We start from the raw sequence: 23,128 nt of genomic DNA on the forward strand, positions 1-23,128 counted from the left end.
GGAAGAGAACAACAAAAGTAGTAGATTGAATTATTTGCATCTTACTAGAGCTGCCAAACATGGCTTGGAATTATAGTCTAAATAACCAGACAAGCTAACTTTTGCCTTTAATTTTCCTTTAAGTGGTTTTAGTTATAACTTGAATGTTAGCTGATACATATACATATATAAGTGTACTATATGTGTATAATTTTAATGTAGTCCATTTTCTTCAGTCAATAAATTCAATAAATTAAAATTAGACAATAATATTTCTAAAGTGAAAGTTAAAAAATATACTAAAATCTAAGTTACTCTAGGGTTTCTTGATCTTGCAACGTGTGTGGGAGCGCTGGTACTACGGCTTGAACTCGGGTCCTGGGTGCTGTTCCTGAGCTTTTTCACTTAAGGATGATGCTCTACCACTTGTGTCACAGCTTCACTTCTGACTTTTGGGTGGTTAATTGGAGTTAGGAATTTGAAGGCCTTTCCTGCTGGAGATGGCTTCAAATCTTGATCCTTAAATCTCAGCCTTTTGAGAAGCTAGGATTACAGGCTTGAGCCACCAGTGACAGCAGTCTCAGGACTTTTGATATTTAGGGCTGGAGCATTCCCATTGCTCTACCACGAGTGGGCCTATAGCTTCCAAATTCAAACCCCAGCCTGGTGGTTTCTCGAAGTTATAGCTCAACTTCTCCTGGATGAATAGCCTGCATCCAACTCAAGGTCAGCCAAAGCTGACCTCTCTTCCTTCCTCTGGCGGGATTGACCCCCTGGTGATTGGGATCTTCCTCTGGGGGCTTCAGGCCCGGTGCACTGTGTCCGCCCCAGCACCTTGCTCAGCCTGGTCCATCTGTTTCCGGCCTGGTCTTCCAACTTCCGTCTTTGCCCTGGGGAAGCCAACTCCCCCACACATATAGGCTGGGGGCATGGCTAGGCATTGCCAGGGGAGGGCGAGGGGCTCACTGTCCCGAGACCTCCAGTCCTTGCCCCGGTGCCAAGGCCTGGGATGGGGAGCTGGAAAGGGGCCATGATGAAACCGCGGTCACTTCACCCCAGGCCCATCTTTCTACCTTGTATTTGTAAAGCCACGTGGCAGTTTGCGCATCGCCCCGTAGGGCAGCCCGCTTCCTCACGTGGCCTCGGGGTCGCGGCAGGTGGCTGCCCAGCTGCCCGCCCCGCCCTTCGGGTGCGACTGGCACCGCTGCCACTGCGCTTCCCGCTGGCAGCCGTGAGCAGGGAAGGACGCCGCTGCCGGCAGCGGGCAGACACCGCTCTGGGCCCGGGGCCACCGCGCGCGCCCAGACCCCGGCGGCGGGCGGAGCCACGGCGCGCGCCGACCCCAACGGCAGCTCAGGCTCGCGCCCCTCCCCGCGCCTGGCTCCTCGGCGCCCGCAGGGGCTCTGGCTCGCTCCAGCGTTGGGGTGGCGGACCCGATGCCTGGGCGCGATCCTCCGCGCGTGGCCCGCGGGCTCCCGGGCGCCTGGCTGCTGCTGCTGGGCGCCCTGGGCGTGCTGGGGGCCGCGGGGGCCCCGGGCGCGCCGCGCCCCTGCCAGGCGCCGCAGCAGTGGGAGGGGCGCCAGGTCGTGTTCGAGCAGCGGAGCGGCCGCAACAGCCGCGCCCTGCTGGCCTACGACGGGCCCGGCCGGCGCGTGCGGGTGCTGGACGAGCGGAAGGCGCTGATCCCCTGCAAGAGGTAGGCGGACAGGGCTCGGGGACCAGCCCTGCGTCCCGGGAGCGGCCTCCCCACCCCCATGAGGCCCCTGCGCCCCGGGCCCGGGGACCACGTGGCTTGGGCTTGGGCCCACCCGGGGCAGACTGCAGGCTGGTCCTTCACTGGGCCAAGTGAAGAGGGAAACCTGCCAGCGAGCCCCAAGTCCAAGTTCACCCCCAAGTCTGTAAGTTGCTGAGTCAGGTTCATGGCTTCTGGAGCCTTCAGAAGCCTGGGGCCTGTCTCCTGCCAGAGTCACAAGAGGAGAGCATGTTTTTAAAGCAATATACAGTATATATTATGTATTATACAACATATTAAAATTTTATTATATAATATATAATTTTATTAGATAATACATTGATATATAACATACAACACATTATATTATATTGATATATGACACATTTATCATGTATGATATATATGTCATATTTTAAGGGACTATGACAATAAGAAGAAAATGACACCCACAAACTCACGTTTCAACTACTAAAATTTTTAGCTTACTCCTATTGTTTTGTTCAGCTAGTTTTAACCCAGCACCATCAAAAAGCCGGTATCTGCTCTTATTTGTTTTAGAAGTCGATCTCTATTTTTAACAGCTGCACAGTATTCCATAGTCTGAACATACATACACGTCATTATCTTAGATCGTTTCACCTTTCCATTCTGAATTATGATGGAGGCTGCCTTTGGCGTGGGGCAACACTTTGCTCCTGACCCCTTTAAGACCTGATTTCTAATTTGGGATTGTCACCTGTCTCTCTGCCCCAGCCCCCCAGCTTCTGTGGGCTTCTCTCAGGGTCATGCTGGCCACTGGTTATGACATTTCATCCTCAGAGGTGTGCTAGGCTCCAGTGTACAGATTAGTGGTGAAGGTCCCATTATTTCTGCAGCACATCAGATCTGGCCAGTACCACTGCATTTAAAGCATTTATGGGCACCATAAGCATCTTGGGGAAGACAGAGGACAGAACCTTTCCGTGATGGACGTATTCAGAGTTAAAGACAAGACGTTAAACAATGCAGTAGGCACTCCACGCTCCTGGGTTCTTTTGATGAGTCAACCCATCACAGGAGGAATCTGTTGGAAAAAGTCTTGTTTTCTGTACTGAACATGTAGACATTTTTTATTACCATTGTTTCCTAAACAATACAGTATATGGACAACTGTTTATATAACACATTGTACTACTATAAACAATCCAGAGAGGATTTAAAGCATACAGAAGGATGTGAGAAAGATGAAATGTCATTCCTCAACCCCCAGATAGTATTTTCTTTTATGATTTAAGAAATTCTCCTTTGAAGGCAGGCAAGCTTAGATTTGAATCCAGATTCCAAATGAAGTCTTTGGGCAAACTAATACAGTTCTCTGACACAGCTTCCTCTTTTACAAAATAGGAATCTTTATGATAACTAATGTTTTAGGTGACTGGGGATGATCAGTTGTGTGCAGCATGTAGTTCACCTTCTGATCATGTGGAAGATGCTCCGGTGCAACGTCTGACCCCCAGCAGCAGGAGTAGCCGTGGCAGCAGCAGCAGCAGCAGCATACTGGTGGTGCTCGGTGTCCCAGAGTCTCTGCCAGCCTCACAGGCTCTGAACTTGATCCATCCATCACATAAGCACTCTCCCTTTCGGAGCAGATACAACACATGAAGCCTCAATGCTACATGGTTATTTCTATGAGTTTTATAGCTGGCATAGGAAACAGCATTTTCAAAACCCACAAGACTAAGTTGTTCTCTCTCTGTCATCAAAACTGACTGGGCAGCCAGTTTATAATCAAAAGGTTATGAGTAAAGTTGGAGAAGGCAAGCACTGGTGGCTCACGAGTAATCCTAGCTACACCAGAGGCTGAGATCTGAGGATCACCATTCAAAGCCAGCCTAGGCAGGAAAATCTGTGAGTCTCTTATCTCCAGTTAACCAGTAAAAAGCCAGAAGAGGAGATGTAGCTCAAGTGGTAGAGTACTACTATCCTTAAGACCAAGCCCTAGTACTGGTTCAAAAAAAGAAAAACAAAGAGTTGGAACAAATACATTAAACAAGTATTTGGTGATGTTGTTTTCTATCATGAATAAGACAGGCTGGCCCAGAGTACTATCTAACGCTACTCAGGTAAAGATGAAGCAGTGTGTTCATTTTCACCATACAGCTTTCTTGTTATTGCTCCCTGCTAACGCCTTATGGGGTATTTAGATGCATTGTACTTTAGTGAGGTTTTGGTCAAATCTTGATGGCCAGAAGCTTTTGTGTCCTTTTGGGGGTGACCACCCACTTTTCTTCACCCATGCATTCATTGCTGGTCTCTCAATTTTAGAAGGTGAATTTTTTCTTCCTATCCAAGTTCTTGGCAAGGTTCTGCATCATAGTTCCATTACTGGCCCGAGTCAGATGAGGAAAAGAATGTTTAGTGTCTAAATGTCTTTTAAACTTCTTTTTTTTTTTTTTTTGGCCACTCCTGGGCCTTGGACTCAGGGCCTGAGCACTGTCCCTGGCTTCTTCCCGCTCAAGGCTAGCACTCTGCCACTTGAGCCACAGCGCCGCTTCTGGCCGTTTTCTGTATATGTGGTGCTGGGGAATCGAACCTAGGGCCTCGTGTATCCGAGGCAGGCACTCTTGCCACTAGGCTATATCCCCAGCCCTCTTTTAAACTTCTTAAATGTAGGTTTGTTGGAACCGACTCAAAAATATTTTCAGGTACCAATAGTGTGGCCAAGCAACCAGATATTATTTGAAAAAAAATTATTGGATTGTCTCTGTGTACTTATTAGTAAGTTGAGAAGTGAGTTCTAGAATTGGATCAACTTCTTAAGATTTTCATTTTGCATCCAGAAAGCTATGGAAAAACCCACTGATAGTTACTGTGGTATGACCAGGATTTTCCAGGCTCTCTTTTTCCTGAGATGATGGAAAAGATTAAACAACTTTGTAAGCTGAAGATAAGCCTGAGTGGAGAATGGGGAATATTAGTAATTGATACTATTTTGTTTTCTGAGTCCAACTGTTTTTCGCAACTCCTTGATCAAATGCACAATAATTATGTTTGGAAGGCTGGAGGAAAAACATGGCAATTATTTACATATCTCAGGCCATATGTTAAACTCTATGGGAACAGCAATGTCGATATTGAGTGAAGGCCATAAAGCCATGGGTAAATTACTGCTGGTCCAACATGGGGGCTTCCATGTTGGGTTTAATGTAGCTGTGGATGGGGTGTGGTACAGAGGCAGTAAACAAATATACAGAGGGTCATGATCAGAGGGATCTATTAAGTTACCAGTCCTAACGTGTTCTACTGGATTCTGTAAGTGATGTTATAAAGGGTGTGGCAGTGGGCTTTCACTCTGATCAATTCAAGTCTGTTTCTGTTTTGTTGCCTAGACAATAGACTGACTCTTTATCCTCTCAATTCTTATAGAAAACCAGCTGTCTGCACCAGAGAGAGCATGAATGTCTGTTACATTGTCAGGGATACTATCCAGGGCTTCTAATAGTGCTCTTACCACAAAATGGTCCTTAACTCTGAGCCTCAGTGCCTCCCATCTTCTAATTTAATTGTAGTAATGCCTATCCTACGGGTACTAGTTTCTAGGTCATTTTTTAGGGGGGTGGTACTGAGGCTTGAACTCAGTTCAAGCCTTGAGGCAAAAAGCTAAAGGAAGAACCCCACATTGTCCCTGTACTGCAGGTTCTTGCTCAAGGCCAGCACTCTACCACTTGAGCCACACCTTCACTCTGACTTTTTGGTGGTTAATTGGAGATAAACATCTCAGGCTTTTCTGTCCAGGCTGGCTTTGAACCGGGACCTACAGACTCAACCTCTTGAGTAGCTAGGATTACAAGCACAGTGCACCCATGCCTGACCCAGATCTTTTCTTAAAAGCTAGGTAGAGCAGGATTAACTGATTTCATGAAGGTAGCCACTATGCTTCTAGCCTATCAGGCTGGTGTCTGCCATGTTGCAGTGGACTGTGCACCAATTTAAAAATGATTCTACTTGACCCTTTGTGTCAATAAATTCAGATTTTTTTCCCCTATCCTTTTCTTTTTCATGTAAGCCTGCACATATGAGTTACTTTTCAATGTTTTGGCCCTAACCTCACTGGACTGTCCTTTCCTCCGAGCCTTCCCAGTAGTAAGATCAGTTCATGAGGTTTCAGCACACTAGGCAACTTTAACTATCTTTTGTGTTTGAGAATGAAGATAAGGCTTCTTTTCCAAACACAGAATTTTAATTTTATTTTGGAAGCTATCTTTCACTTAATAGAAAAATCGCAACTAGAGAGCAGAGAGCTTTTTGAAGAAAATCTCTGAATTAGTTGCATGTGAGTTGTCTGCCTGTTGGACCCATAATCCTCAAATGCCTCAGTGTGCATTTTCCTGTGTAATTTCACTGCAGCACTAACGTCAGGAAGTAAACACTGATGTGTGCACTCTGAAATTCAAGTGTTGTTTGAGTTTTTCTCATTGTCTTTTGTGTCTTTAACAAAAGAGTACAGCTTAATTTCAAGCATGCATATAGGTGGTATGTCTCCAATCCTCCTTCCCTTCTCCTCCCTCCTTTACCCTCCCCTCCTTTCCCTCCTCTTCCTCTCCTCAAGACCTGGGCACTGTCCCGAGTTTATGTGCTCAAGGATAGTGCTCTACCACTTGAGCCACAGCTCCACTTCTGGCTTTTTGTGGTCAATTGGAGATAAGAATCTCAAGGAGTTTCCTGCCTGGGCTGGCTTCACACCAAGACCCTCAGATCTCAGTCTCCTGAGTAACTAGGATAACAGGCATGTAATCCTAATGATTGGAGCAACCAGCTCTAATCACTTTTATTTCTGGAACTACTCCGGAGGCCTGATTTTTTTACACTTTAGAATTGTTTAAAAGATTCTAGGCCTGTGATTTTATTACCAGTCTCCTCAGTTGTGTTTGTCTTAAGTTTCCTCATAATTAACTTTTGAGTTATTTACCTTTGGCAGAAGTACCTCAGATGTGGTATGCTATGTTTATTTCATCCCAGTGTTCACTCTAATCACTTGTTTGACTGACTTCACTGTGAGGAAACATTATTTTCCTTTGATTTGGAGATACTTTTAAGCCTTATACCTACCCCATTCTTCATTAAACTTTCAACTTACTCGTTTACTTCTTCTGTATGAACTCAAATATCTTACTTGGTTTGTTCCTGTTGTTCAGTTTGCTGTCGCAGATTTGGTCAATGATCATCCAGTTGGCTTTCATAAATTTTTGTAGCTATATCTTCTTTTATTTTATTTTGTACTGATACTAGAGCTTGAACTTAGGGCCTAGTATTCCTTAGCTTTTTCCCTCAAAGTTGGTGCTCTACCATTTGAGCCACCTCTCTACTTCTGGCTTTTTGATCAAAAGTTAATTGGAGATAAGAATTTTTCAGAGTTTTCTATTCAGGATAGTTAAAACCACAACCCTCAGATCTCAACCTGCCAGGCATCAATCACCTGCATGAGAGCTCTCTTTCATTTTTGTAACTCCCATGTGTTCCCATATTCAGTAGCAGCAGTGGATTGATAACATGCTGTTATCTGAACACACTCCTCACCCCACTGAGAGCTGTACAAGAGGCCAGTCCCTCCAGAAACCTGTCTCGTTTGGCCTTCCCTAATGGCTTTTGTCTAAATTGTTCAACCAGAGGAAAAGAGAGGTCAGGTTGCATTTTTTTGGATGTTTGTTTTCTCTTGGATTTCTCAGCATATCATCATTGCTAGCCCTCAGAGAGTGTCTGTGTGTCTGGGGGAGGCACATTAGTATAAAGTGTTCAACAGATTTTATTTGATCATGGGCCCTGTTTTGCAAGGATTGGAGTTTCATTTTAAGAAGTCATGCCTTTGAGGATTTCAGAGGAATGACTCCTCCCTTGGCCTCTCCTCTCTGCTCTTGATCTCTGCTGTTTAGATGGCGAGAGCTAGTGTTTTCTTTCATTAGCTCAGGAAGTCAGAATGCTTGTGGCCTCTTGATGTTAAAAGAATAAACTGTGCTGATTTGCAACACCGACTTTTTCTCCAAGAAAGAGATTTTTATCTCCAGGAACTAAAGTGTTCTTTAAGGAACCCAGTTCCCAGAGTCTATAAACCCAGGGTATAGGATGGGAAGAAAGAAGTGGGAAAGACCAGGAGGAGAAAGAGGTGCCAAGAAGATAAATCCATATTCCTGTTAGAAGATAAGACTGACTGAGGCGGCCATCATACTGGAAAAAGCTGGAAACACTTTTTCTTCTCTCCAACAACCCTGAGCTGATTGTTCCTGATTCTGACCTTAAAGAAGATGGTCAAGGGCAAAATGCCCAAAGATCTGAATATATTCCACCAATTAGTGGTTTGCTTTTCCTGGAAAAAAATATGATAGTTTTGTATTCCCTAATTCCCGTAAAATGTCTTTTATTTACCCCTTTATAATTTATTTTATTTTACTCATCTTTAAAGAAAAAAATGCAATTTCTCTTAAAGACCATCAGCAGAAACCTCATTCTTCTGCTCTATTGAAAGCAGCTCTGATGCTGGCTCCAGTTTCTGTCCTTACAGATTCTGTTGAATTCCCTCTGCTCAGACTTTCATCACAGCTCCACTGAAAATGCTCTGAGCAAGAACAATGAATGCCCCATAATAACCAGCTCATCTTTTGTCAGTACTCATTTTATGGTTGGTCGTGAACTCCATCCACTTGACTTTTAATACCACACTCTTCTGGTTTTCCTCCTCATGGCTCCTTTCCTCTTCCAGTCTTCTTGGTTCTTCCTCCTCCAGAACAATCATGATGGAAAGTCCTAGCTTTCCTTTCCTTTACTCTCCTGGTGATCTTATCTAGGTCCTGGTTTTAAATGAACCCCTCTCTGTGGAGAACTCCTTCATGTCTAGCTCTAGTCCACAGATCTCCCTTGAGCTGTACACTATATGCCCAGATTCTTAGTTGGCTGCTTCCTTGGAACTCCAACAGTTATCTCAAGCTCCACATGTCCAAAATAAAGTTCTGTGCAAACAAACAAAACAACCAACCCAAACCAAACAAACAAACAAAACTTCCTTCCTCTGTAGTTTCTTTTTGTGATAGCAGTTATTCTGCATAAAATCCTTAGAATTATTCTTAATTTCTCTTTCTCTCCACTTGCCAAAAGTGCTTCAAAAAAATCCAACTGATGGGGCTGGGGATATGGCCTAGTGGCAAGAGAGCTTGCCTCCTATACGTGAGGCCCTGGGTTCGATTCCCCAGCACCACATATACAGAAAAAACGGCCAGAGGGGGCACTGTGGCTCAAGTGGCAGAGTGCTAGCCTTGAGCAAAAAGGAAGCCAGGGACAGTGCTCAGGCCCTGAGTCCAAGGCCTAGGACTGGCCAAAAAAAAAAAAAAAAAAAAAAAAAAAAATCCAACTGATTCTGATTTTGATGGATATCCAGATTCTAAACATAACTCCCCTACTCTTCTTATCTTCACCTTTGTCCTCTCTTGCCTGGATTTTTGTCATAGCCTCCTGTTAGCCCTGATACCTCTGTCCCAGCTCCTTTTGTCTAGTCACCTAATAGCCTAAGTTATTGTGTTTAAAGATGGATCGTGTCCCTGTTCTGTTCGCCACACTCACTTCAAGCATGCTTTCCCATCAGTCAGAGTCCACACTCTGAACCAAGATGTCTTAGAAGGCCTGAAGGCCTATGATCTTGTCCCCACCCACCCTATGCCTTAATCTCCTGGGCCTAGTAGCCAGCCTACAGCCTCGCCTACTAATTTCATTGGAATTTGCAGTTCTATTTTATTCTGCCTAAAATGTCTTTTTTCAAAAAAAAACAAAAAACCCTGCAAAACCCACTCACAAGCTTTACTGAATCTTCTTCCAACATTCCCCTATACCTACCTCATACGTTTAAGGCACTTCTCATCATCTAATAACGATTCCTGTTAACATCTTCTGGATATCTGAAGGTATTTTTATTCTGCACATATTGTAAATTTTGTACTACATCCTGTTTCAGTTAATAATATGTGTAACACTGCCACTGTCCAGATAGTATGATGTGACAGATCACAATGTGTGAGGTAGTCACAGAAGGCCATCTCTCTAGGTAACACTCAGAAAGATTTTCCTTTTCCTCAGGCTGCATTCTTAAGTAATTTAACTTTTCCTTTGCTATATGTGATTGGCATTGTTGTGCACAATAACATTGTGTCTAACACGGCATTTTGGGGAAGTGTTTTCCTTTTTCTGTCGCACAATTGCTGGAGGGTGTAACTGAAAGCTGATATATGCCAGAATGGCGAATGTTTGCAGCTCAGATTTTCCCCCTCCAGATCTGTGGACTGGAGTCAAGAGGGCCAACATGCATTACTAACCTATTATATTGCTTATTAAACAGATCCAAACTTTGACCAGTATCTTCCATAAAATCCAAAGTTCTTTAGTAATCACAACATAATATTTGTCCACTCCCTCTTCTGTAATATAATATGCCTTAGATAGCCAAACATTCCTACACGGATGGGAGGAATCATTCATTCCCCTGTGAACACAGGGCATGTTGTTAAGGAATTAAAGTGAGTCTGGTATGAGACTCAATTTGGGTCTACTCTGGGACACGTTATTGACTATTTATGACCTAGGCCTCACATTTTTCTCACCTGTTAAAAAAAAATAACCTGGGCTGGGGATATAGCCTAGTGGCAAGAGTGCCTGCCTCATATACACGAGGCCCTAGGTTCGATTCCCCAGCACCACATATACAGAAAACGGCCAGAAGCGGCGCTGTGGCTCAAGTGGCAGAGTGCTAGCCTTGAGCGGGAAGAAGCCAGGGACAGTTCTCAGGCCCTGAGTCCAAGGCCCAGGACTGGCCAAAAAAAAAAATAAAAAAAAAATAACCTGTCAGCAGCTGAGTTTGTTAGTCTATAAACTTTACCTCAGACCTCTCCTGCCCAACTTTCCCACAGTAGGACAGAGAAACGATGACCTCTTAGCTACCAAGATTGTAACTGAATGGGTTTACCCATACCCAGGGCAAGCTCCAGTGACTGATAGTGTAATAGTAGCCCAGTACTTGGTCCCTGTACATTCCAGAAGGGAAGACTCTTATAGGGCCTAAGAAATCAAATCAAGCATACCTGTAACACAGTGGTCTTCATTTATTTCATTAGGGATGCTTATAACTGCAGATGTAATAATCTAATATGTTTAAATCATAAGATTCTTATTATTTACTCTAGAATTCTGGTGAAACACATTCCTAGTCTTGACTCAACATGCTCATCAAGAACCCCAGAGTTTCTTCATGATTTATTATGCTGTTCTTCACATGTTGCCCCCGTGTTTCCAAATGGTTATGAGAGGACTGACCCCATCCCAAGCATCATGTCTTCACCTAACACTGTTCAAGGACAGAAAGGAGCAGGAGCAGGAAGGGATATGAGTTTTCCTCTTCCTTCAGACTTTGCTTTACATTTCCAAGGCCAGAATCAGTTCTACTCGTTGATATAACGGGGAGGAAGAAAACAAGTGATATGACTTGGAAAGAGGTGGAAGTGCTTGCTAAATCTTTATGACGTTTCCCACCATAGCACTGAATAGAAGTTTCTTCATCATCTCTCCATCCCCTTCCATAACATAACCCCCTCTGTTACACAGTATAACAGATCTTCTATGTAGAAGCTAAGTGACTAGTTTCCTATTGTAGCAAGATTACTTTGCATTTGCATAACTATTTCAGTTATCTTAGATTATCTTCATAATGCTGAGTGCCAAAATTTCAGATCATTATTGCATATGAAAAATAGATTATAATTACAAGCTGACATCTCACTAGGAATAAACAAAGCCCCTTGATTCTTTGACCTAAACTCTCTTTTGACATTATTTTCAGGTTGTAAACCTTATTTTAAAGTAGGAAATGAGACAGAAAAATTTTCTCCGTCTAATAGAGTAGATTGTAGTAGTATAGTGTGTGTGTGTGTGTGTGTGTGTGTGTGTGTGTGTGTATATGTTCTGGTCCTGGGGCTTGAACTCAGGCCTGGGCACTGCCCTTGAGGTTTTTTTTTTTTTTTTTTTTTTTGCTCAAAGCTAGTGTTCTGAGCCACAGCTCCACTTCTGGCTTTTTGGTAGTTAACTGTAGGTAAGTGTCTCACGGACTTTCCTGCCCAAGCTGGTTTCAAACTACAATCCTCAGGTTTCAGCCTCCTGAATATGTAGGGTTATAGGTATAAATTACCATTGCCTAGCTGATTGTAGTACATTTTAAATGTTTGGCAGTACTGGGACTTGAACTCAAGGGTTTGAACACACTGATAGTGCATTAAATTTATTGGCCAGTAAAATCAGATAAAATAGAGGCATGAGAACCAAGAAAGATAAATAAAACCCATCCTTTTTAGCACTATAGAGTCTGTTAACTTTAAAAACCCAAAGACCCCAATATAAAATAAACTCAGGTAATAATAGAATTCAATTAGGTACCTGTATATAAAATTAACATGAACAATCAATAGCTTTCAAATATACAAACTTCCTGCTAGTAGTTCCAATGGAAGAAAATGTTATGATTAAACTGGCACCCTTAAGAAAAGATTAAACACTTTAGAAATAAAGTCAAAAGGAGTGGATAAAACTTATATAGGGAATTTTAAAAAATATTATTGAAATATACAAAGTACCACAAAAAATGGGCAGACTTTTTTAGAGAGATGAGTCAAGACAGTGATATTACTTGCTTTCATAATAATTTATATACTTAAATCTTAATAAAAATGCCAAAAACTTTGTGGTTGGGTTTTTTGATGTGCAAAATAAGCTCACTCTAAGTTTCATTTGGAGAGATTTAAAATTTCTAATTTCTATTAAAGCCCTGGAAAAGAGGAAAACAACGGAGGACCAGTAAATTTGGCCAGATATTTAAGCACACAATCAAGTCTGTCTCTCTTCCTCTCTCTCTTTTCTCTCTCTCTCTGTCTCTTAAGAAAAAATGCAGTGGGATTAACAATAAAACTCAATTGCCCTTGAGAGTCAATTTCCACATCCTGCTTATCAGATGGGCCCAAATCCAAATCTAACAGCGTTCTCTGTTGGCAGGACTATAAAGAAAACAAGTGTTCACATATATTTCTGGTAGGAGTGCAGAATAACACAGTCCTATGAGGAAAACTCTGCTAATATTTCACACACAGCTGTGAATAAGAAAGATAAGCTCAAAGCTTGGAATTCAAACTTAGTCCCAAAAATAAATAAATAAACAAACAAATAAATATCATCAAGATGGCCTGAGAATGTGGCCTAGTGGTAGAGTGCTTGCCTAGCATGCATGAAGCCCTGAATTCAATTCTCAGTACCACATACACAGAAAAAGCCAGAAGTGGTGCTGTAGCTCAAGTGGTAGTGCTTGCCTTGAGCAAAAGAAGCTCAAGGACAGTGCCCAGGCCCTGAGTTCAAGCCCCAAAACTGGCAAAAAAAAAAATCATCAAGGTGCTAACTTTACAATTTAAATTTTTAACATCAAAAACCAGTATTCCATAAACATTATGTAGACATATATGTGTAGACACATGCACAAAGTTGATTATTTCTATAAATTAGAATTTCTGGACAACTTTTACTTCCTCCTTTTTCTTTCTGTATTATTCAAATTTCTGTACATTGATCATGGGTCATTTTTACAAGAGCTATATATCTATTTTCAAAAGAAATAAAACTTGTGCAGGTTTTCAATTTTTTAGGAGACATAAGTATGGTAGGACCTAATAAAGAAAATGGATTTTCAAAAGAGAACCAATAAGCTTTTGAGCCATCTGATGAGAATGGGCCCGGGCTTGGGCCATGTCTCCAGGCTGTGGTTGCTCTGGAAATCTGTCTTCTGAGCCTGTGGGCAGCCTGACCAGCTGTGACCTTGTTTACGCTGAAGCCTCCTGTCAGACTCGGCCCTTGTGGGAACTCTCACTCACTGGTTCAGGGGCTGTGCTTTGTCTGTTGCCTAGACAGTAAAGATGAATTTTGCTTGCTGGTGCTGACTTGTCTGCCTGTTCATCCTTCATGCCGATTCTTGGACCTTGCCTTGCTTGGCTGTACACCAGAAGTGCGGCTTCTGACTTCCATCTTCCTTGTTAGAACCAGACTTGGATCCTACCCAAAAGATACCCCGTTTATGTGAGTCTGTGCTTTGTTACTTGTGATGCCTCTTTTCCACCTGGCTGATCTGCATTTGACCTCTGTCCCTCCCTCCCTAGGTCCTATGTAGAATGGAGAAACTAGCAATGTAGAGATAGATGGGTAGGCTCACATGAGCACTGGAGCCACCACAGCATTCAATAAGTTTTCCTTCCTAAAGTTTGTAGACAGATACTAGTCACTTTGGATGAATTGTAAGTTCTGTGTTCTTTCCAGTAAAATGATCATTCTCACTTTTACTTAATACACTATGAACGTAACTTCACTATTGATGGTGACTTCATCTTAAAAAAAATACTTCCAGGTACTGTGGCTCAAGTGATAGAGCTCCAGCCTTGAGCAAAAGAAGTTCAGAGTCAGCTTCACTGGCCCAGAGTTGCAGTCTCGTACTGGCAAAAAATATATATGTTTAATTTACAAAAATACTTTCACATCTGGAAAGTTACAGAGATCATCATTACAGTCACCTGTATGCAGTCCAGCTGGCCCTAGGAAAACTGTATAGCTAGATCACTTTCCTGTTGTCCCCTTCCCTTTGGCTAGGTGACTTACCACATATTGGTGGCCCTCGTTCCTGCAGACATACATTTACAACTCTCAGCACCACTGTCAGGGAGATTGGGTCCTAATGTCCCACAGAGACCCACATGTTCACCCAGCTCAGAGTGCTACTGCTGGGACAAGCCGGACCTTTATGGAGGTGGAGCCTAGTTCCAGGAGTTAGGTAATTGAAGGGGATGTTGGGAGCCCACCCACTTCCCTCTGTGCTTCCTGTCTGCTGTGAGGAGAGCAGATCTTCCTGTCCTATGTACCTGCCATGGTATCTTGCCTCACCACAGGCCTCAAGGAAGTGGGCCAAGCCATCATGGACTGAACCCAATTAAACCTTTCTTCCTTACAAGTTGATTGTCTCAGGTATGGTGTCACAGTGACAGAAAGCTAACAGATACATAACTCTTCTTTGGGACTTTACATGGAGCTCCCAACTCTGTCAGAAGAAAGCACGAAGAGATGCAAACCATAAAACAAGATTTATGAGAACAATTCTGCAGGGGCACCTCAGAAGTACCCAGAAAATGAATGCACTCAGGGAATGGACAGCTGCTGGAGTCCTGGCTTGTAGGATACACTTTTTACTGTTCATTTATGTGACGGAAAAGAGCAATCCACGGCCTCTGAATTTAAGTGTGACATGCCCAGTTATGTACCGAAGCTGACTCATAGTCGTAGTTCCACATATCCAGGGGACAGCTCTCATTGTGTACACAGGGCCATATGTCCACTGCAGCTTCATTCCTGGGAATGGCAAGGTCTGGCATGACCACAGTGGCTGTGGGGTGGTTTTCTGCTAGCCTGTGGATGTAAGGGTGAGAAGAGTGGTCTCTCAAAGGGACCCCCAGTTCCCTGTTGCACATAGGGGTCTGTCCTGCCATCATACTTGGAGAAGCCCACAGCTGGACTGTCAGAAATGAAGCAGAAAAGACTTCCAGGCTGAGATGTGTAGGATTGGAGGAAGCACGAAGCAATGCTAACAGTGAAGAGAAAGCCAGTAAAGGCAACCGTGCATCCCTGAGGGTGCACAGTGGAGGCATTCTGTGCATGGATACTTATCATTAGAAGCATTTCAGGATAGGATTTTTATCCTATCTCTCTCCATCCCTCAGTGGGATGTCCACATCTAGGGTGCACTGTGGTCCAAAAGTTGGGATTCAGTATTCAGACCTCTGGGGAGTGCTTCAGGGACTTACAGACTGGGAAGGCAGTGGCAGTCCAACCCCAGAGTCATTCAGATAGCTAACAGAGTCATTCCAATAGCTAACAGATGTGTGTGTGTGCGTGTGCGTGCATGCGCGTGTGTGCGCTGGTCCTGTGGCTTGAACTCAGGGCCTGGGCCCTCTCCCTGAGCTTTTTTACTTCCGAAGGCTAGTGCTCTACCACTTGAGCCACAGCTCCACTTCATGGTTATTGTTGGTTAGTTGTCTCACAGACTTTCCTGCCCCAGCTGACTTTGAACCACTATCCTCGATCTCAGCCTCCTGAGTAGCTAGGATTATAGGCATGAACCACCATTTATTTTTGTTTCACCCTTGTACACCATTTCCTATCTTTTCCTGGAATAATCAGGATATATAACCAGGAGGCTGAGATCTGAGGATCCATGTTCAAAGCAGACAATCCTTCAAAACTCTTATTTCCAATTAATTCCTCAAAACTCTTATTTACAATCAACCAGCAAAAAAAGTTACAAGTGATGGTATAGCGTCAGTGGTAGAGTGACAGCTGTGAATGGAAAAGCTGAGCAATAGCATGAGGCACAGAATTCATGCCCCATGCAAGATACCCCTGTAATTCCTTGGCTTTCTGCTGCAAGAAGAGTTTGCTCAAATAAGCCACAGACAAATCTTTCATCCCTGGTGGAGTGGGAGGTCAGAACCCAGCTGTCGAACCAAGGCCACATAGTCTCCACATCTGTCTCCTCAGTGCAGGTGCTGGCATGGGACAGGTCACAGATGACCATTTTTCCAGTGAATATTCTCTGAATTTTAATTATTTCCCCTCCTGGTTCTTTGGTGTGGTTAGTGTTTCTAAATAAGTAGACAATTGCTTTAACAAGCAAAATGACTTGTTTTATGGTATAAAGCCAATTTATACCGAGAGTCCTTTGGGTTTTATGCTGCCGAGAGACATATAAGTCCTAAGCTATTTTCTTTACAACTGTCTTTCAGATTATTTGAGTATATTCTGCTCTACAAGGAAGGAGTGATGTTCCAGATTGAACAGGCCACCAAGCAGTGCTCGAAGATCTCCCTGACTGAGCCTTGGGACCCTCTGGACATTCCTCAGAACTCCACCTTTGAAGACGAGTACTCCATCGGGGGCCCTCAGGAGCAGATCACTGTCCAAGAGTGGTCCGACAGGAAGTCGGCCAGATCCTGTAAGCACTGGAATGATGGATGCACTGCTTCTCCAGATGCAAGGTGGAAACAAAAGTCTTAGGCCCATTAAGGAAAGTAGCCTTTAGGGAAGTTGAATAGACCCAGACAAATGGCTTAATGCCTATTGAAGTCCCTCATGGATTTTCATAATTAGGTGACACTAGCATCTAAGCATTTTACTTAAAAGACCTCCACCTTCTGCCACATCGGCTCTTCTAGACTAGAGTTTGGCTTTCCATGGTTTCCCTGCAGCGTGCATCACTGATGACACACCCTGGGGGCAGCTGCCACCTTTTCTTCCCAGAGTGGCAGGAGCCACTTTTATTATTCCCTTATTCTGAGCACAAGCTGGCCTGCTGGGCTGCTGTTTACTTAGTTCTGAGATTGTTTTGGACACACAGGCATTTGTGCCATAGGAAACCTTACAGAATTTTCTCAGAATATTGAACAGAATTGCCATATGTTCAGCAATTCCAATTCTGAAATTGATGTCAGGGACTCAAACAGGTATTTGCACAGCTGAGTTCATACTAGTATTATACCTGATGGTCAAAAGCTAGAAAAATCCACAGCTCAAACTGAATAAGTGTGTATACAAAAATGAGGTCCATCTGCTCAGTCATATATTATTCAGCCTTAAAATAGAAAGAAATTCTGGCATATGCTACAGTGTGGGTCATCTGTAGTGACATAACATTGAGGAAAGAAGTCAGCCAGGTAGCAGTAGCTCATGCCTGTAATCCTAGCTATTCAGGGGGCTGAGATCTGATGACTGTGAGCTCAAAGCCAGCCTGAGCAAAGACGTCCAATTAACCTTCAAAAAGATGAAGGGAGCTGTAGCTAAATGGTGGAGTGCCGGCCTTGAAGAAAAAAGCTATAAAATAGTGTCCAGACATGAACTCAAGGCTCAATATTGGCAGTGACAGAGGGAGAGAGAGAGAGAGAGAGAGACAGAAAGACAGAGAGAGAGAGGCAGAGACAGAGAGAGACAGAGAGAGAGACAGAGAAAGTGAAAGTTATGATTCCACTTAAATGAAGTACCCAAATACATACAGGCAGACAATAGCATGCTATTAAGCACTCCGGGAAGAGAAGAGGTGGAAGTTATCACTTAATTGATACATATTTCTCAGCCTGGGAAGACAAAAAGGTTTTCAAAATAGTTGATGGTGGTGGTTCTAGATCAGGATGAACGCATTTTCTACCTCCAAACCAGATGCTTAAAAGTAGTGAACATGATGGAATTTATTGTGTGTGTGTGTATGTGTGTGTGACCACAATAAGAAAAGGCACAGGTGCTTTGTCTGTCTCCTGAATTAAAAAGTCAACTTTCTCCCACTCCAGATGAAACCTGGATTGGCGTTTACACAGCTAAGGATTGTTACCCTGTCCAGGAAACGTTCATCAGGAATTACAGCGTGGTGCTGTCCACACGTTTTTTTGATCTGCAGCTGGGCATTAAGGACCCCTCTGTGTTTACCCCCCCGAGCACATGCCAGATGGCCCAGCTGGAGAAGATGAGTGAGGACTGTTCCTGGTGAGCCAGCCCAGGCATGAGTGAAGACCGAGGACATCATCCCCCAGTGACTCCAGCTGGACACAGACTAGAGACTTGGATGGATCCGAATCTACATTGGAAATAAGGAGAGGTTTAAGATCAGCACTAAGGTGGGTTTTCTCCTGGACTGGATGATGGCTACTCAGCTCCATTTACAGAAGGAAGTAGAATGGAAAACTGAGGATAGTATGGCTGACACTTCCAGCCTTCTAACACTCACATGAACCTGTGTTTTCTACACATAGGTGTGTGCTCAGGGCAGTGCAGAGCGCATTAAGAACTGTTGATAATGAGGAAACAGAATGATTTTGATTCATTTTATTATTTGTTAAGTTCTCTACAAAGAAAGCTGTCTGCATTATGGCAGCAACATGGCCCACTGTTTCCAAAGTGACCTCTTTAAATGCTGTCCTGATCTCATAGTGTTTTGGTTTGATCCCCATGGATATAAATATCTTAGAAGGAAATAAAAAGTTCTCATGTGAAGCAATAATTCCTCTAAAGAGGAAGGAGAGGTTTTAGGCAGCAGTGTGTGGATAATTGTAAGATCTGAGTGGTGAAGCACAAGCCATGTGTACTTCCTGTTCTCTATGTAAGAAAACTGACCGATGGACTCATAGTGTCATATAATATAGCGCTGAACTTGGGAGAGTGTTGATTCCCAAGTGGAAGACTAGAACTCCTTTGAGTATTAGATGTTCTACCTGCTCTCGCCTTGGCCTCCCTAGGTGTCTCACCTCATAGAGACACAACCTCTGACTCTCTGACCTCAGCTTGCTCTTCCCAGCTCAGCTCACACATGCCCAAAGTTATTCACAACTTGAATGAATCCTGCTTTGCAGCACAAGCATGCTCATCTCACAATACATATTACACAATGTGACAGCTTTTGCTTCCTAAATGCTACCCTCCACCATCCTGGCTCAGATATCCCTGAGTGTGTACAGGTATGGTGCTCTGTTTACCTTTTATATTCCCAGCACCAAGGAAGTGCCTGGCACATGGTCAGTGCCTTCAGCATTTACAGAGGGGAGAACACTGGCCTTTGCCCCCACCCCCCATTTCCTCATCTATTAAGTAGGTTTGGGTTCACTGAGGAAGACTTCCAGTAATATAGTAATTATATGATACAAATACACAGGATAATAATACATTCAACAAGTTTTGTTTCTTCTGTTAATATGTTTTACCTAGCCATCTATCTCTTTTAGTCTAAAAGAAAGATGTGACACTTGTATTATGCTTTTAAAAAGAATCTGTATTGTTAGAGTTAATCTATATTAATAAACTTAATGGCATCACAAATGGTTCTTTGATATATTTTATTTTGTAAAAAATATGGATGAACTTGAGTATAAGGGAGTTAAGCTTCTCTCTCTCTCTCTCTCTTTATTCTTTCTTTCATCTATCTGTCTGTCTTTCTTCGTTCTTTCTTTTTGGTCCAAGACTGGTACTCAGTACCTCATACTTTTGCTTATTAGCTAGTGCTCTATCAACTGAACCCCAAGATTCCTTTAATATGTAAATAATAAAGTGCTTCATGCAATCAAAACCATATTGGATGTCTGCTATAAAAGCTCAATCTTCTTGCCTGCTTTAGAGTCAGTCTTGATCCATTTGTCCCCTTTAGTCTCCACCTCTAATAAGTCCCCTGCGTCCTGACAAAATGGCTCTTAAAGCTCTTGCTTTTGTCTCTATCCACAGCTATCCACAGGAGGGGAGGGGAGGGGGTAGGAGAGCTCAGCACAGTGGCCAGGACTGATTTCGATCAGGCAGAATACTCTCCAACACTGGCACTGTTTTTTGCTTGTTCATTTTATCTTGCTTGTTTTGTTATATTTTTTGCAAGTTATTAACTTGGGTTTATTCTCTCATATTCAAGGCTACTGATTGAAGTGATTCTCTTCTCTGATTGAATTAATTACATTTTGTATTTGAATGTAACACAGGGTCTCTCTCAATACTATGGAAATGTTCTACCATGGAACTATATCCCACACCTTCCCACTGTTCTTTCTTTGAGAAATAATGCCCGACTTCCATCCCTGTGTGGCAGTAGAGTGTCCTTAGTCATGTTCAGTCACCTTGAGTAGACAATTGCTAGTGACCATCATAGCCAAAGATAAGAGGACCATGATGAGGAGAGCCCAGTGCTCCACACACTTTCAAACATGGCAGTCATAATGATGGGCAGGAGTCTGTGGTGAGTTCCACTCTGTGGGTAATCTGCCTCCTATATTTGATTTGACTCTTGTCTCCTCATCTCTCCCACCAGAGCCCTGCCACTTAAATATTTCCAAATCTCATCCAAGCACCAAGGTGTGCCTTCAACCCTGCCAGGCTGGAGAAGGCCCAGCCCTGGGACAGAGCCATGCCTCTCCCACTCCCACTGGGGTATGTGAATCACTGAGGCCTGGCTGCACTTTCTGCCCCAACCTCTCTCTTATCTGGATAATTTCTTTATAACAGAAGCTTTGCCAATTGTGATCTCTTTCAACTGAAACACATTTAAAATTATTTAAATATTTCAAATTTAGGTCTTCATTTCCTGTGAAGACTTATAATTTCACACCAAGCCAAACTCTTTCCCTTTGTGGATTTCTTGTACTGGGTTCACCCAGAATATTTCCTCTATTACTTTAAGTCACGAGGCTCAATGTATTTCCCTGCATTACCTGGGGTGTCTTCAACCATTTTTCAAACATGAACATCTATCTCCTCCCATCTACAGAATATAACTCAAATGGAGGAATATGTATAGTGTCTTATTCTTGTTGAGTCAAAGTAACTTGATAATTCAGGTTGAATAGGAAAATCGGCCTCTTCAGCAAAGATTTAGGAATAATGTTGGAAAACTTCTCTAAAGGAATATTGAACTTCGTGGATATTTCAGCGCGAATAATAATCTCTTGTAAGAACTATGCCAAGGTAATAACAGAAATACCTTTTATTTGTTTTAAATCAGAATTATTAACTCAGCTACGTGCCTGCAAAATTGGGCCTATAATCTCTTGCATATTTCATGTTTATAGTCACAATATTCTAGTTTTATACATATTGTTTTTATTGGAGCAGAAATTAACCCAAGATTTTCAGTATCTATCTCATATTTAGAGTTGGAAAATGCAATGTAGTCCCAGCAATTATCCTATCATTTGCAGTGACTCCAATACACACAGTACTTATGTAATCGGAGCAATCTATGTGTGTGTGCTGTGTTGTGGGTGCAGCCATATGACTCCCGATGGCATACTGTGTATTTATTTTAACATGCAATTGTTCAAACCACATGGCTAAGTGTGCTTTTCCTCCCACAAGGGTAATACCTGATGGCAAAATGGGAACTTGTTCTCTTAAAATGTGACAGCTATCATTGCAATTTTTAAACTTACAATTTCAATAAAATTATCAAAAACAAATAACAAGCTGGGCATCAGTGGCTAGTATTTATAGTCCTAGTTACTTAGGAGGCTAAGGCCTAAGGATCATGGTTCAAAGCCAGCCAAGCAGTACACTCCACAAGATTCTTATCTTCAGTTATCCATTAAAACACTGGGAATGGAGTTTTGGTTCGAGTGGAAGAGCAGTAGCCTTCAGGAGATGAGGAGAGCCCAGTGCTCCACACACTTTCAAACATGGCAGTCATAATGATGGGCAGGAGTCTGGAGTGAGTTCCACTCTGTGAGTAATCTGCCTCCTATATTTGATTTGACTCTTGTCTCCTCATCTCTCCTACCAGAGCCCTGCCACTTAAATATTTCCAAAACTCATCCAAGCACCAAGGTGTGCCTTCAACCCTGCCAGGTTAAGCAGTAGCCTTAGGCTACTGCTTAGGAACATTGCCCACGCTTTGAGTCCCAGGACCAGCACCAAATAAAAATATTATAAAATAAATAAATGGATTATCTGTTATCACATGGAATGTTTGATTCACAACTAATGTGCTACTTATTTATTATCTTTAAGTAAGTTGTACAAAGGGATTTCAATATAACATGTCCATTTGTGAGTATAATGCAGCTTGATCAATGTTACCACTTTTTGTCAGTCATGGGGCTTGAACTCAGAGCCTGGGCTCTGTCCTTGAACTCTTTTGCTCAAGGTTAATGCTCTACCACTTTGAGCCACAGCACCACTTCCAGTTGTTTGGTTAATTGGAGATAAGAGTCTCATGGACTTTCCTGCCTGGACTGGCTTTGAATTGTGATCCTCGGATCTCAGCCTCCTGAGTAGCTAGGATTCCAGGTATGAGCCACTGGTGTCCATCAACGTCACCACCTTTATCATTCTCCCCCATTTCTCCATCTCTCCCATCCCAACTTACCTGATTCCACTTTCACTTATATATATTGAACATTGTGACAGTTCTTGCCCACAATTTGTCTCTCCATTCTGTTCCATTCCTTGGCTTCACCACTTGCCTGACACCACAAGTTCCAGCCTCTGTGCATGCATTTTGTTACACTGTAAGTTGTTGAAAGGAGTTAAACCATTGGAATCCTCCCGTGCATATGCCATGCTTTAGTTAACATGTTTGTGTGTATATGCACATGAACTTGTATGTATTTACATGTGTATTTACAATTTAGATCTAACTTGCACCTATGAGACAAAACATGTGTCCTTTGTCTCTTTGAGCCTGATTTACTTAACATAACTTTTTCCAGGTCTATCAATTTCCTATGAATGAAATAATATTCTTTCTGATGGATGAAAAAAAATTCACTATATATATGTATGTATATGACTTTAATAACTTCTCAGCTATAGTTGGTGTAT

The 23,128-nt window shown here is 42.8% G+C and overlaps 1 protein-coding gene across 1 annotated transcript; it reads left to right on the forward strand.

Annotated features, from left to right (window-relative positions):
* The first annotated feature begins 1,213 nt into the window (after positions 1–1,213).
* Epdr1 (ependymin related 1) lies at positions 1,214–19,655 on the forward strand. Its single transcript, XM_048339455.1, has 3 exons — positions 1,214–1,675; positions 16,582–16,790; positions 18,136–19,655. Exons 1-3 carry the CDS (start codon positions 1,416–1,418, stop codon positions 18,330–18,332), a joined length of 666 nt encoding a protein of 221 aa, XP_048195412.1. The 5' UTR covers positions 1,214–1,415; the 3' UTR covers positions 18,333–19,655.
* Positions 19,656–23,128: the final 3,473 nt, after the last annotated feature.

The sequence above is a fragment of the Perognathus longimembris genome, chromosome 2 (assembly GCF_023159225.1).
Source record: "Perognathus longimembris pacificus isolate PPM17 chromosome 2, ASM2315922v1, whole genome shotgun sequence".
NCBI lineage: Eukaryota > Metazoa > Chordata > Mammalia > Rodentia > Heteromyidae > Perognathus > Perognathus longimembris.